We start from the raw sequence: 13825 nt of genomic DNA, 5'->3' as shown, positions 1-13825 counted from the left end.
CTCTATCACAGATCATGTTTCTAAATCTTAATATTTCTCCAATGCCTTTTTATCTCTAGAAGAATCCTCCTCTCACCGAAACACTCTCGCCCAGGCCACACTGTCAATTCCATTGCCCCTGCAATGACAGGAAGTGTGAGGAGGCGGCTACGATGCATACAGTTCAGGGGTGACACAGTGACTTTATGCTGCTTGGTTGACGATATAATCCTCCCAGAGGCTTCCTGTTGTAATTCCCTTCAATTCTTCAGGCCCTTCAATTAGAGTTCCTCTGGTTACCACATCGTGTTTACCCTCTGGTCTAAGGTCAGCTTTTGAATTTAGCCCTCTTGGTCTATGGAATATCAAAGTCCATTCTTGATGGGCCCAAACAAACCGTTTTTTGGCTTCTGGTAAAAACTGCCCTCCTGAAAGCCACGTGTCACATCGAACAGGTCAGAGTCCCCCCTCAGCTCTTCTCAGACCTCTGCTTTCCTAAGACACCCTGTTAGGGCAACTGCCATCCTGAGAGAGTTCTCCTGTCCTCAGTTTGTAAAATGCTAAGTCTCTATTCTGTAGTCATTTCTCATCAGTAATCATTCTTTGGGAGGAGGAATATTTTCTTTTCCTTCCCCTAGAAAATAGAAGGGAGAGGCCGGGCGCGGTGGCTCAAGCCTGTAATCCCAGCACTTTGGGAGGCCGAGACGGGTGGATCACAAGGTCAGGAGATCGAGACCATCCTGGCTAACATGGTGAAACCCCATCTCTACTAAAAAATACAAAAAACTAGCTGGGCGAGGTGACGGGCGCCTGTAGTCCCAGCTACTCGGGAGGCTGAGGCAGGAGAATGGCATGAACCCGGGAGGCGGAGCTTGCAGTGAGCTGAGATCCGGCCACTGCACTTCAGCCTGGGCGACAGAGCAAGACTCCGTCTCAAAAAAAAAAAAAGAAAGAAAATAGAAGGGAGAGTTTAGGAGTCCATCCTCACCGAGATTTTCTGCGATGTCATCTTGGTACAGAGTTCAATCTAATGAAAACATTGTCACAAATTGATCAAAACCACCAGGAAAGCAGACAAGAGCATGCTCAATTTCTATAGTTTTTCTTTTTTGTTGTCATAATATTGCATGATACAAGTGAGTATTAAAGGAAAATTAACTTTCAGTTGACATATTGAAAAACATTATACTTAAAGAAGATCTTAAACAGCCAACTCAAACTATTGTACATGGACTTCTGAATAAGTTGGGAGTTTTCTGTTTTGTTTTGTTCGAGACAGTGTCTTATTCTGGTTGCCCAGGCTGGAGTACAGTGGCATGATCACAGCTCACTGCAGCCTTGACCTCCTGGGCTCAAGCGATCTTCCCACCTCAGCCTCCTGAGCAGCTGGGACTAAGGCATGCACCACCATGCCTAGCTAATTTTTACTTTTTATTTTTGTAGAGACAAGGTCTCCCTGTGTTGCTCACCCTGGTCTTGAACTCCTGGGCTCAAGTGATCCTCCCACCCCAGCCTCCCAAAGTGTTGGGATCACAGGTGTGAGCCATGCACCCGATGGGATTTAATGAGTTTCTTTTTTTTTTTTTTTCAGGTAAATATTAATGAGTTTCAAAAGCAGAATATGATGCCTAACACTGGCGATCTTCGTACTAATCCACAATATTCAGTAAATCTCAGTTGGAAGAGAGAAGAAAAGCTGAATTCTCTGTTTTCATGACAATTAAATTAAATATAAATTACTAGATGCCCAATTTCAGTGACATAACACCCTTCTCATCCCACTCCCCTTCTATAATTCTGAAGATTTGGTGTGGAATGAGGTAAGTCAGCCAAAATTTGCTTATAAACATACTTTATTCTATATAGACAGTGGATACTGAGAATGATCAAGTAAATGGAATTTTGAACAGGTAAAGAAAGAAACAAAGAATTAAGGTATCCCTGTGGAATAGTGCAAGATAGGAGTGCCCCACCCATAGTGTTATCTACAATAGGTACTCAAGGGAAAGGACCCCAAGGAGTTAGACTAAAAATGTATGACCAGCACAATTCTATGATCAAACTCTACCTCTCTACTTCCAGCCAGGCATCTCAACAATCAAGTTCTATTTAAATCATTCACTCGTGTCTTCCTTTAGTCATGATGAAATAATGAGAATATCATAAGGAACAGAAGGCAATGCATTGGTCACACCCCTTGGAGAGGCTGGTGGGATGTATCCGGATTAATCCTTACTGGGGGTGCTATTTTCCTGCATAGTCTTCTTTATCCAGTCAACATAGTTCTGTACCCGTGTGTAGAGCCCATAGGTCCCACACTGGGGCCCCCAGGACACCAGGCCAGCTACATAGAATTTGGTCTTGTCATTGGGATCCTGTACAGCAAAGGCCCCACCACTGTCCCCTTTACAGCTATCCATGCCCTTCTCTCCTCCAGCACAGATCATGTTAGGAGTGAAAACATAGGCCCCTGCATCTGCTTTGGGGTTTTCCACTTTCACTTCTCTACACTTTCTTAAAGGAGCTACAGGTAACATTGCCGCTTTGAGGCGAAGAGCGCGATCTCTCTTCTCTGTTCGGCCCCAGCCTGCGATCAGTCCCAGGTCCCCATCCATGAGGTTGTAGTCAGAAGAGGTGCCTGGTAGGCAGATGGGGGCGACGGTGGGTCCCATTTTCACTGGGTCTTTCAGCTGCACCAGTGCAATGTCATTATCAAAATTTGTTCGTGCTTCTGGGACTTCCAGCAGCTTCCATCCCGGATGAATAAACACACGCTCAGAAGTCAGCATCTTGGATTTTGCCAGCCGTGAGGTCTGCACTGAGGTGGACCCAACATACATTGTTGGCTCCTGGTTTCCCTCCACAACATGAGCTGCCGTCAGCACCCAGTACTCATCAATGAGCGCTCCACCAGCCCACGGGTTGTCAAAGAAGACTTGCCAGGGGAAGTTTTTAATATCTGCATCGGATCCGCCAATTATCCTCTGTTTTCCTTCAAAAGGTTCTCTGGGGACTCCACAGACTAGGAAGGAATAAAAAGAACACGGGGAAGGAGCAAGAAATGATACTGGCTTCCTGCAAATCCTCCAACCACTCAAAGAATTTTACCTGCTAGGTTGCAGGGTTCTCTAGTACAAAATGGTCAATCCTATTTGGTCAACAAGCTCAATACCTGACCCACCCTGGTCTTACCTAAACACCCCGCTTTGCCGATGTCATAGCAGGCTCATGGCAGAGCTCAGTTAACCAGAGGCAGTGTGTGAATCACTGAGTCCAGATGCACTGGTGCCTCACGCTATCCACAGTGTGACTCACAGCCCCTCTGGAGGCAGGGGTCCCCCTTGCACCTCCCAACTCGGCATGTGAGGCCAGCGCCCAAACAAGAGCCAGTGCTGGAAACCCTTTTCTCACACAGATGGTGGAGGAGGGAAGCTTTCTGCCTTCTTCAGATGCCCAGATCAAACTTTAATCGCCTTCTTTACTGGAGTTCTAGTTGCACCTGAGTCCCTCCTAGTAAACCACAGGTCAGCCTAGGAAGTAGAGAGGGGTTCCTTCTTTGGCCTCGACCTGTCACTCCCAGTGACTGGTGCCATTACCATTCAGTTATACTAATAACTGAATTCAAGTGAAGCTGCTTACCTAAATCCCTTGCTAGACAGCCTGGAGGGACTCCAAGTTGAGCACAACAGGCTTTGGACTTAGACAAACCTGGGCTCAAAGCCGGCCTTCACAACTTGCTAACTCTGCAAACTTGCACCCACCCATTGACTGGTCAAATAAGACTAATGACACCTAGCTCACGGGGCTGTTACAAGGACATGAATGAGATAATAAACACAACAAATAAACTTGGTCTTTCGTTCTCAGTAACAACCAGGATGGTCTTCATCCTACTGGATTTGCCCCAGCCTTCTGCTACCCAACTTTGATCTTCCTCGTTACTTGAATTCCTTGATATTTTGCTGCCATATAAACTTTTAATATAATAACTAGGTTATTTAACTAGTCTTGTTTCTGAATGTTGATTACTCACTCTCAGTTTTCAGGCCCTGTTTTTAGCAGTTCTGTATCTTCTTGTTGCAGCTACATTACCAGACACCAACTGTCGCTGGCTGACGCTTATATTTCCTTGCAGTCGGCCTGGCTTCAGTGTAGCTGAGGAGGTTCCCCACAGCCCCGACAGCCCACGGCACAGTGCTACTGCCACCTCACTGAGCTGGACTCTGGTAGGCCACTGTTCAGTCCTTTCCCAAGAGGGTTACAGCTGCTTTCAGAAGGTGACTCCCATTCACCCATGCCTATCATCTCTACCCAAGCCTTGGCCCTCCTTACCTGGAACGCATTTCGGCAGCTCTGGGCTCAGCGCCTCATTCACCCAGCTCCCATTACTAGCACAGTGATACTGCCCTGGAATAGCACAGAGAACACAGGCCACACTCACTACCGCATCTTCCCTCCCTCTTCCATTCCCCCACAGCCCGCCCCATCCCTTCAGAGCCTCAGCTCCTCTGGGATTCAAGTAGTAAATCAGATTAAATCAGCCAGAAAAAAAATATCTTCCTCCAAACAATCCCTCAGGCCTCTAGCCCGCCAGGGGAGACAAAGGGAACATCTCCAAAGCAGAAGGAAAGAAGGCATTGAGAAAGTGGGAAAATAAATACAAAGCAATGCAGAGAATGTATAGTGTCTCATCCAGCCCTTCATCTAGCACGACCAAAGCCTCTACATCAAGAAAGCCAGTCAGTGTAGCTTGCTGTCTTGAAGCGGGAGGCATTGCTCCTGTGGGTTTTACATGAAATAACTGGTCCAAAGGTGGGTAATCCCATGAAATGGATGTTGTAGGGGAATTCCTGCAGCAGCTATGAAGCTGAGCTGGTGACCTCTATGATTCCCTGTGACTGGTGCTGCCCTGCGCGTGCCCTGCTCCATATGAAAAGTGTATGTTTAGATGAAGTCAAGGGGATGAACACTGTCTCCTATCGCCTTCATTTGTCTGCAGACTCTCTCCGGCACAGACAGATTATGCTATTCACCCTCCAACACCTTCTCACTCTCTCTCTTCTCCAGTAGAAGAAACCTACCATTTCCTCCATTTTCCATGTAGTAATACGGCTCCTCACAAGTGTAGCGGGTGACAGAACCAAACAAAGTGCTCTCTGGGTCTTCAACTTTACCATTCTCAATGGATTCAGGAATGCCACAGTCCACAGCTACCAGACGAAGGAAGGAGAGCGATGGTCAGGACAGCCACTTCCTCCAAGGAGGAGTCATGGGGCCAGTTTCATCCTCACTGCTTCCCCACCCCATATCCACAGGCACACCTGGGATGAACCTCCCCACACCAGCCTCTCTGTGGCCATCCTCCCCAACTGGCAATTCTCAGGTCTCTGGCCCACTGAGATGCCAACTCAGATGGCCCCGTGAAAGCCGTAGTGAAGAGCCTGGTTCTCAGCGATTGGTGATGGCCCAGTGGAAGCCACAAATGCACCCACATGGGGCTATTAACTCGACCTATCCCATAGCCCCTTTCTTGGAAAGAAACTTGCCGATCTAGTTGGCCTGGGAACAGATTCGGGGCTGGACTAGAAAAGCCTCCATGACTGGCTTCCCTTCAAAAACCCAACCCACTCCCTCACATGCCTAAGAGGAAACCATGCATCTGAATTTGGATGTGCTGATCTTTCCATTCTCTCTGAGAGAAAAAGAAAGACTTCCACTTTGAAGAGACACGTACGTTGACATTTCAGTTTGGAATTACTCCACTTTCCATTGCTTTGACAAGTCGAATGGAAAGATGTTGCACCAACACGTCCCTGGAGAATAACAAACATCACCACTTATTTCTGAAGAGAAATATGGGAAACCAAAATCAAAACTGGAATTGATCTCTGGCCTTGGATCAATGAGGAGTCCTCACCACAAGAAGCTTGGGAACGTCTTAGCAGACTGACCCAAAGCACCCAGGAGATGAGGCTGACAGACAGCTCTGCCCCAACGTGTCAACTCCCCTTCCCCAAGAAGACTGAAGGCAGAGAGAGAATGCCAAGCTGGCCAGGGAGCTCCATGACTCACAAGAGAGAACTACAGATCTTAAGCTGTCGTGTTTATGGGAAAGGCGTTATACCTTGATCACACACTTACGTTGGTAAACAACTGGACAAGTTCAGTCTGCTCATCCTGATCTGGGGTCAGGGATTGGGGAGAAGCCAAGATGGTACTTTACCTCCACAACTTCAAACCCATCCAGACAGGTTATCCGCACCACATCTCTAAACACATATTTTGCCTTCGCAGGCTCCCAAACGGAAGTGGGAGTTTCTTCTTTAGGACAGGGCATTGCTTGAAGGAACAGAAGTTGGGGCAAGAAAAAAACGTTACTAAATAGTTGAAGACTCTCATTCTATTTACATCATTCTCACACTTTCTAAAATCATCCAGTTGTCCTCATTCCTGATGCTTAACATTCCAATACAGCAGATGTCTAAAATCATATGGCATTACCAACTAACCACCCCCAAGCTGTCTGCACTCTCAGGTCTAGTTAAAGGATTACTAGAGGTTGAGGCATTCCTAGCAACCATTGACTGGTTTAGATTTTCCTGAGGAAGTGAAGAATCTCAGGATACTATCAGAACAACAATCTATCTGTTTTTTAAATTATTGTTGCTTTGTTTTTGTTTTGTTTTAGAGACAAGGTTTTGCTCTGTTGCCCAGAGTGGACTCAGACTCCTACTTCCTGGGATCAAGGGATCCTCCTGCCTCAGCCTCCCCTAGTAGCTGAGATCACAGGTATTTCCATTGTGCCTGGATCATCTACCTGCTTTGATCCCACATTGTTTGGGGACTTTGGTATCACCAACCAAAGAGGGTCTTCTAGGTTACTCACGATCTCCATGGTAGCGAAGTTTCCAGCCCTTGTTTTGCCCTGTTAGATCAGTTTGGAAGATGATATCAAGAACATTACTCTTGGTTTCAATATTTAGTGGCCCAGGGAATCCACGACCGCAGTAAGGACCAAATTGCTGATCTCCTGCAACAAACTGAACGAAATGATGAAATCAGAAGAGGGAAAGAACTAAAGGAAAGAGGTAAAATTGGAAGATGGGAGATAAAAATAAGAGAGGCATTGAATGTCACATAAAATAAGAAGAAGGAAAATAAGGGTCAGGAGAAAAGATAATCTTATCTTTAGGCTGAGTGCAGTGGCTCACACCTATAATCCCAGCACTTTGGGAGGCCGAGGTGGGAGCATTGCTTGAGGTCGGGAGTTTCAGGCCAACCTGAGCAACATAGCAAAACCCCATCTCTGTAAATAAATAAATAAATAAATAAATAACAACAAAAATATTAGCTGGGTATGGTGGCTCATGCCTGTGGGCCTAGCTACTCAGGAGGCTGAGGTGGGAGGCTTGCTTGAGTCCAAGAGGTCAAGGCTACAGTGAGCCGTGCTTGCACCACTGCACTCCAGCTTGAGCAATAGAGCAAGACCCTGCCTCAAAAAAAATTTTTCTTTCTTTTCAGAGAGAGATCTCTTTGTGTAAGTTGAGGGTGGGGGTATTAATCAACCGTCACGCACAACTAAACTGTCAAGGCAGTTTCCCTCTGAGTCAGCTGGTTCCACATCAAAATCTTCTCTCCGCACAGTCACCACCACTTGGAACCCTTTCTCCAGCCGGATCTGGTATTCACACCTTGAGTTCTCTGGATATGGTTTGGGATAATTGGGACTTGCAATCTCCCCAATCAGTGCAGTGAATACATCCCCACTGCAATTAACTAAGAGAGAAAAAGTGAAAGGGAGAATCAAATACAGCGTCAAGCAAAGGAATTCCTGCACTATTCTATGATTCCTTCTCTCAGAAACTGACAGTCCTCCATTCAAACTAACCTGAGATCCCCGCCCTAACTGGAGGGATGCAGCAATTACACATGCAGTAGATATCAGCAGGAACACCCAAGTCCTATTAGGTTTCCATCACTTTGCTTAGGATGGAGCCTTTCCTGGTTATGAACAGCCCCCAGTAGACTCTTTACAGACATCTATCTCTTTTCTCCAATTAACTAACTTTACCCTGTAGTCTTATCTTCCTCCCTTCTTGTGGCTTCATCTCAGCTTATGAGTAACTAAGAATAGATGCCAATACTGAGTGATATAATGGACTCTGTGGACTCAGTGTGGGGGAGGTTGAAACGGGGGCGAGAAAACTGCACATTGGGTGTAGTGTACACTGCTCGGGTAACAGGTACAATAAAATCTCAGAATTGACCACTAAAGAACTCATCCATGTAACCAAGAATCACCAGTACCCCCAAAACTACTGAAATTCTTAAAAATAATAAATAAATAAATAAATAAACAAACAAACAAATAAGTAAATTTTAAAATAAAAAAGGAATAAATGCCAAATGAAGGCTGGGCCTAACAGAAGTTGGAAGGGTGGACAAAGCCCTTTCTAGGGCCTCAGCCATTCCAAATCCCAGGGAACATGCAACCCTCTTAACACCAAGCTCACCTCCACAATTCTTCATGTCATCATGGAGGAAATATTCCGGGGGGCAGGAGCAGAAGTAACCACCAATGAAATTGTTGCAGAAGTGGCTACAAGGGGCATCTACAAAATCTGTGCATTCATTTATGTCTACAAAGAGTAGAGAGAGGCTGAGGTCAAGAACAAACACCAAGAAGGCAGAATGAGGTTAAACCTAAAACCATAAGGGTAAGAAAAAGTAGGAAAGGCCTGTTGCTTAAAGATCCCTCAAGGGATCGCATGTCAGGCCGGTATTATTCTATATTACTCCCCTGACATATGGTTCCAGAGTTGAACCCTACCACTACACAGCTATAAGGGAGCTCGTGTGTGCGTGTGTGTGTGTGTGTGTGTGTGTGTGTGTGTGTGTGTATGTGACATAGCCTCACTCTCTCACCCAGGCTGGAGTGCAGTGGTGCGATCTCGGCTCACTGCAACCTCCACCTCCCAGGTTCAAGCAAGTCTCATGCCTCCACCTCCTGAGGAGCTGGGAACACAAGCACGCACCACAAACCTGGTTAATATTTTGTATTTTTAATAGATACATGATTTCACCATGTTGGCGAGGCTGGTCTTTAACTCCTGGCCTCCAGTAATCCACCCGCCTCAGCCTCCCAAAGTGCTGGGATTACAGGCATGAGCCACCACGCCTGGCCTAGGGAGCTCTTAATGTCAGAGGTCCTTGACTTTTCTCATGTACAGAGCGTTTCAGCTCCAGGGATGACGCTCTGCAAGGTAAACATCATGATGATGCCTTCTGCAGGGAGGAATCAGTACATTCATTGCTTTATATGATGTTGGTCCTTCTATCAAATCTAAACAATAGTTTGGCTTTATGAGATGTCCTAGCTTCATTTTAACCTGGAGAGAGATACAGAAGTACCCAGAATTTGAAGGTTTGAATGCCATATATTGAATGGGTTTAAATACTACACATTCCTCGTGTGATTCTTGGCAAGTTATTAACTTTCCTAGTCCTTATTTTCTTCATCTTTATATGGAGCAAATAACACCTACCTTGAAGGGTGAAAGTGATGATTGTGTTAACATAGGAAAAATCCCCGGCACATACCCAGTTTACAGTGGCTCTCAATAAATTACTGTGTATTATGTAATATGTGTTATTACCATTATCATCGTCACCACTAAGATGTGATCATGCATTTGAATTTCACAAAAGTGATTTATGGAGGGACCCAGGCCAAGTCAACACTTTTTGTATGAATTACAAACAGAATCCTCATTCAACGTGTTGCTCAGTGGATTTCTCACTTCTAATCTTTTAGCTGGGTCAATAAGGCACATGCAGAAGGGTGAGCCTTACCTGTGGCGACATAGTATGCAGCAAACCCCGTAAAACGCTCTTCATTGGAAAAGTCTGACTTAAAGATCACCTGGAGTTTGTTGTATGGGACTTGGAACTCTTCCACAATTGGAGAGTGGGGATTGTTACTGGTCCTCTGTCCACAGAGCCTCCCTTCTTCAGTGTCTCCTGACATTATCTAAGAGAAGAGTCAACAGCAACAATAAAAAAGCTAGGAAAGGGTAATATTTTGGTATGGAGGTAAGAGAAGGGACAGAGAGAGTAGAACATTTATGCCCCTAGGACTTGACTTCAGTTCACTGTGAGTACAGGTGGCTCTCCCTCCCACATCCTTATTCCACTACCTCAGCCCTGGTCTTCTCTCTCTATTCTTTTTGTGCTTATAACATACCTGCACTGAGTCATACGCACAGTTCTCTGACAGCTCTATGTCCAGATGGGTGAAGTAGAGGTGAATCCCATACCCTTCAGGAACTTCTATGTCCCAAGATTTCTCTACCTCACTGGGGTATGCCTGAGGATAGTTAGGGGACAGGATCTCCCCATACATGGTAGGCTCAGCATAAACCCATGCCAAAAGGCAAAACAGGATAATGCACCTGAAAAAACAGAGGCATAGATTGGCGGGTGACCCAGGCACTAGTAGCCTAGGACAGAAAGCGCTATTTGTCAGAGGCAGAAGCGGGAAGAAGATAGAGGTAGTCAGTCGGTCGGCCATGGGGGAGAATCTTAGGTCGGAATAAAGAAAAGTCCCAGGTCAAACCAAAACCCAGGCTTCAGATAAGAGCCCCCCCTTTTTTTTTTTTCTTTTCAGACAGGGTCTCACTCTGTCGCCCAGGCTGGAGTGCAGTGGTGCGATCTCAGCTCACTGCAGCCTTGACCTCCTGCGCTCAAGTGATTTTGCTACCTCAGCCTTTTGAGTAGCTGGGACCACAGATGACACCCACCACACTGGGCTCATTTTTTTTTTTTTTTTTTTAATAGAGACAGGGTCTCCTTATGTTGCCCAGGCTGGTCTCAAAGTCCTGGGCTCAAGCAATGCTCCTGCCTCAGTCTCCTAAAGTGCTGGGATTATAGGTGTGAGCCATCATGCCTGGCCCATGAGCACTTTTCTTGAGAAGATGAAGGGAATAGAGTCTGTGTAACCTCTGGAGACCCTTGATGACTTACCACATCTCTGGCGATTCGTCCGCCCTGGTGAGCTGCCTGTCTCTTGGTCCTGGCTTTCTGGACCTCGGGACTTTGGAGCCTAAGGGGTGGCAGGCCTGGCTGTATTTGTCTGACAAACACAGGCACCTTCTTTGGTGGTGTGGCGTCACCTGGGGCTCAGTGTCACCTTCAAAGGGATAACACACAGGTTAAACAGAGCCATATCACCAACATCGCCGCATGGCACCGGGCCCCTCACACCCTCCTTAGTTCAACTTCAACTAACTTTCTAGACTATAACTAAATTGTATCCTTTCCTCCTTGCTTCTCTGGACTTTCTCCTAATTTTTCTCCAAAGGGATCGAGTACTTTCTCCCAGTTTTCTTCTTCCTCTGTTGTCCTCCACCAGCCCCACCCCGACGGTATCAGTCTCTCTCCTGCCCTCAAGAACAATGCTCCCATTTCCACTCGGGTTTTCAGCAGTCTTCGCGCATCATGACCATCCATCTAGGACAGCCCCTCTTCTTTAACCATGATCTCCTTATCTCCTCAAGCAGCCCTGTCTGCTGTTTATCATTGCGTGCATCTCCGTTGATGCTCCCAACGCCCACGGATGGACGCAGGAGCTTCTTTCACTAGGGGAAGTCAGGGGCCTTGGAACAAGCAGTCTGGGAAGGAAGTGCTGCCCCACTGAGACAGGGTTGCGTGAGGAAGGAGAAAAGGGACAGCCAAATGACAAGGAACATAAACACTTCCTACATTCGTTTTCCAGAGTTTCTTTGGGGTTTGTCCCTGCTGCCACCCCCACTCCCCTGCCAACTTACTGAAAATATAAGCTATCTCCCCACAGTTCCTAGTAAAGTCTTGCTAAAATTGCTTTAACCCTGAAAACAGTGGTAGGTAAGGGGGTGAAGTAGGGGTGGATGGGGTGAGCCTAAGAGAAATAGGTTGCCTATATTCTGCTTTTTTCTTTATGCTGCCTTTGTGAGCCCTCTATCACTGCCCCAAGCCCTCCTACGTGAAGTTCTCTGCCTTTCTTTCTTCCTGCATCAAAGCTCTGCTCGTCGTTTGTAAGGATTTTACCTTCAGAAGCTGGTAGGAGCAAGTGGGTCAGTCCCCTGTCTCCTGCCAGTGGGCATGCTGGGCAACCCCTCCGGCCCCCGGGGACAGCGGCACAGGGCCTTGACGCTCCCTCTGCAGGAACCTCCGGTCAGCCTCCCTGTCCAGGTTCTGTTCCTAAGAGTGTGCATGTCTGAAATTCCCTGATCTAAACAGAGGGGGCTGGGAGACCATGACATAGGGAAAGAGTAACTCAGCCATGATCTTGGAGCTCCCTCTGCTTTTGAAACAAGGATAGCATCCTCCTCCCAAGCCTGAGAGGCCTCTATCCAGGGCTCCAAGCGGGAAAGGAGGAATGGGGAATTTCACCGATTGCTTAATGCTATTTTTCAGCCAAAGGGCGTGTTTCTGAGTTTTCGGGGAAGTCAGGTGATTTGTGGGAAAAGGCGGGGATTGGTACCAGGGGAAAAAACCAAACCCAGAAAGCCCAGCCCTCCAAATGTGTGTGAATCATGAATTAAGGGAAAGTAGTTATCAGAAATGCAAGTCATCTCTGCTTTAAAGCAAATGTAATGGTTGATAATGACTTACACCGAGACCCAAGGTGGTATGGCGTGAGGCTTCCTCTTCATAACATCCCTCCACATCCCTTCCAAACATCAAAATTCTACCCTCCAACTGAACCCCTTTTCAGATCCAATCCAGAGTCCCTTATCTATAACCCTTGGAGCCAGCTGTGTTTTGAAATTTTATAGATTTTTTTAAGGCTATGTAGTCCATGGACCCAGTATTAGGTAATATCTCCTCCTCTCCCTCCCTTTATGGACCAGGATAACCCCCTATTAACAAACATTAAGATTTCTGCAGCTAAACAGATTGATCTGATGGCAAGTGGATAACTAAAGATGACAAATTCCATCAGTTCGGGTCAGGTTTTGCTGCCAAATTGAGTTCTAGTCCCAAACTTGGAAACAAACAAACAAAAAACAATAGCCAGGTGTTGTGACACACACCTGTAGTCCCAGCTACTCAGGAGGCTGAGGCACGAGGATCACTTGTGTCAGGGAGGTCGAGGCTGCAGAGGGCACCATTGTACTCCAGCCTGGGCAACAGAATGAGATCCCATTACAAAAAAAAAAAAAGAGAGAGAGAGAGACTTTGTTTTCAGAGTCCTTTGGATTTTTTTTTTTTTTTTTTTTTTTTTTTTTGAGATGGAATCTCACTCTGTCGCCCAGGCTGGAGTGCAGTGGCAGGATCTCGGCTCACTGCAAGCTCCGCCTCCCGGGTTCACGCCATTCTCCTGCCTCAGCCTCCCAAGTAGCTGGGACTACAGGCGCCCGCCACCTCGCCCAGCTAGTTTTTTTGTATTTTTTTAGTAGAGACGGGGTTTCACCGCTTTAGCCAGGATGGTCTCGATCTCCTGACCTCGTGATCCGCCCGCCTCGGCCTCCCAAAGTGCTGGGATTACAGGCGTGAGCCACTGCGCCCGGCGCCTTTGGATTTTAGAATTGCAGACAAGGGAATGAGGGGCAGTGCCACTCCACAGAGCCTTCCCTGATCTCAGCTCCCCTTTATGCCCCTTTAGTTGGCTCAGCACTGGGCCAGGAGCCAAAACACAGGCTCATGTCCTAGCTCTGCTCCTCACCAGAGGTAAGGCCTCAGGCTCATCACCTAACTTCCTGATTTCTTTTTTTTTTTTTTTTTAACCTGGCTCACTATTGACAGACCTAGTTTCTTCAACTATAAAACAAATCATATCAGTCCTGCCCACCCTACATGACTATCA

The 13825-nt window shown here is 46.7% G+C and overlaps 1 protein-coding gene across 5 annotated transcripts; it reads right to left on the bottom strand.

Annotated features, from left to right (window-relative positions):
- Positions 1-1814: 1814 nt before the first annotated feature.
- C1S (complement C1s) lies at positions 1815-12240 on the bottom strand. Of its 5 annotated transcripts, none has more exons than XM_077953470.1 (12): positions 12064-12240; positions 11002-11167; positions 10223-10430; positions 9832-10009; positions 8493-8618; positions 7556-7755; positions 6866-7019; positions 6203-6318; positions 5714-5792; positions 5013-5189; positions 4312-4419; positions 1815-3001 (listed from the first exon to the last, which is right to left on the bottom strand). In XM_077953470.1, the coding sequence occupies exons 2-12, from the start codon at positions 11004-11006 to the stop codon at positions 2205-2207; spliced, it is 2148 nt and encodes a 715-aa protein (XP_077809596.1). In that variant the 5' UTR covers positions 11007-11167; positions 12064-12240; the 3' UTR covers positions 1815-2204. The 5 variants fall into 5 exon arrangements, with proteins under 5 accessions (XP_077809596.1, XP_077809597.1, XP_015006437.3 ...); XM_077953471.1 differs by having other exon boundaries at positions 5031-5189; XM_015150951.3 differs by having other exon boundaries at positions 4312-4386; positions 5061-5189.
- Positions 12241-13825: the final 1585 nt, after the last annotated feature.

The sequence above is a fragment of the Macaca mulatta genome, chromosome 11 (genome assembly GCF_049350105.2).
Source record: "Macaca mulatta isolate MMU2019108-1 chromosome 11, T2T-MMU8v2.0, whole genome shotgun sequence".
Taxonomy (NCBI): domain Eukaryota; kingdom Metazoa; phylum Chordata; class Mammalia; order Primates; family Cercopithecidae; genus Macaca; species Macaca mulatta.
This window is presented reverse-complemented; position numbering and strand designations above follow the sequence as displayed.

What these genes read in the sequence shown, in the direction of transcription:
- C1S (XM_077953470.1), bottom strand. An exon ending in GTGCGTATGACTCAGTGCAG is followed by an intron (nt 10,010 to 10,222) that starts GTATGTTATAAG and finishes CTCTTCTCTTAG; the next exon opens with ATAATGTCAGGAGACACTGA. An exon ending in ACTGCCTTGACAGTTTAGTT is followed by an intron (nt 7,020 to 7,555) that starts GTGCGTGACGGT and finishes CATTTCGTTCAG; the next exon opens with TTTGTTGCAGGAGATCAGCA.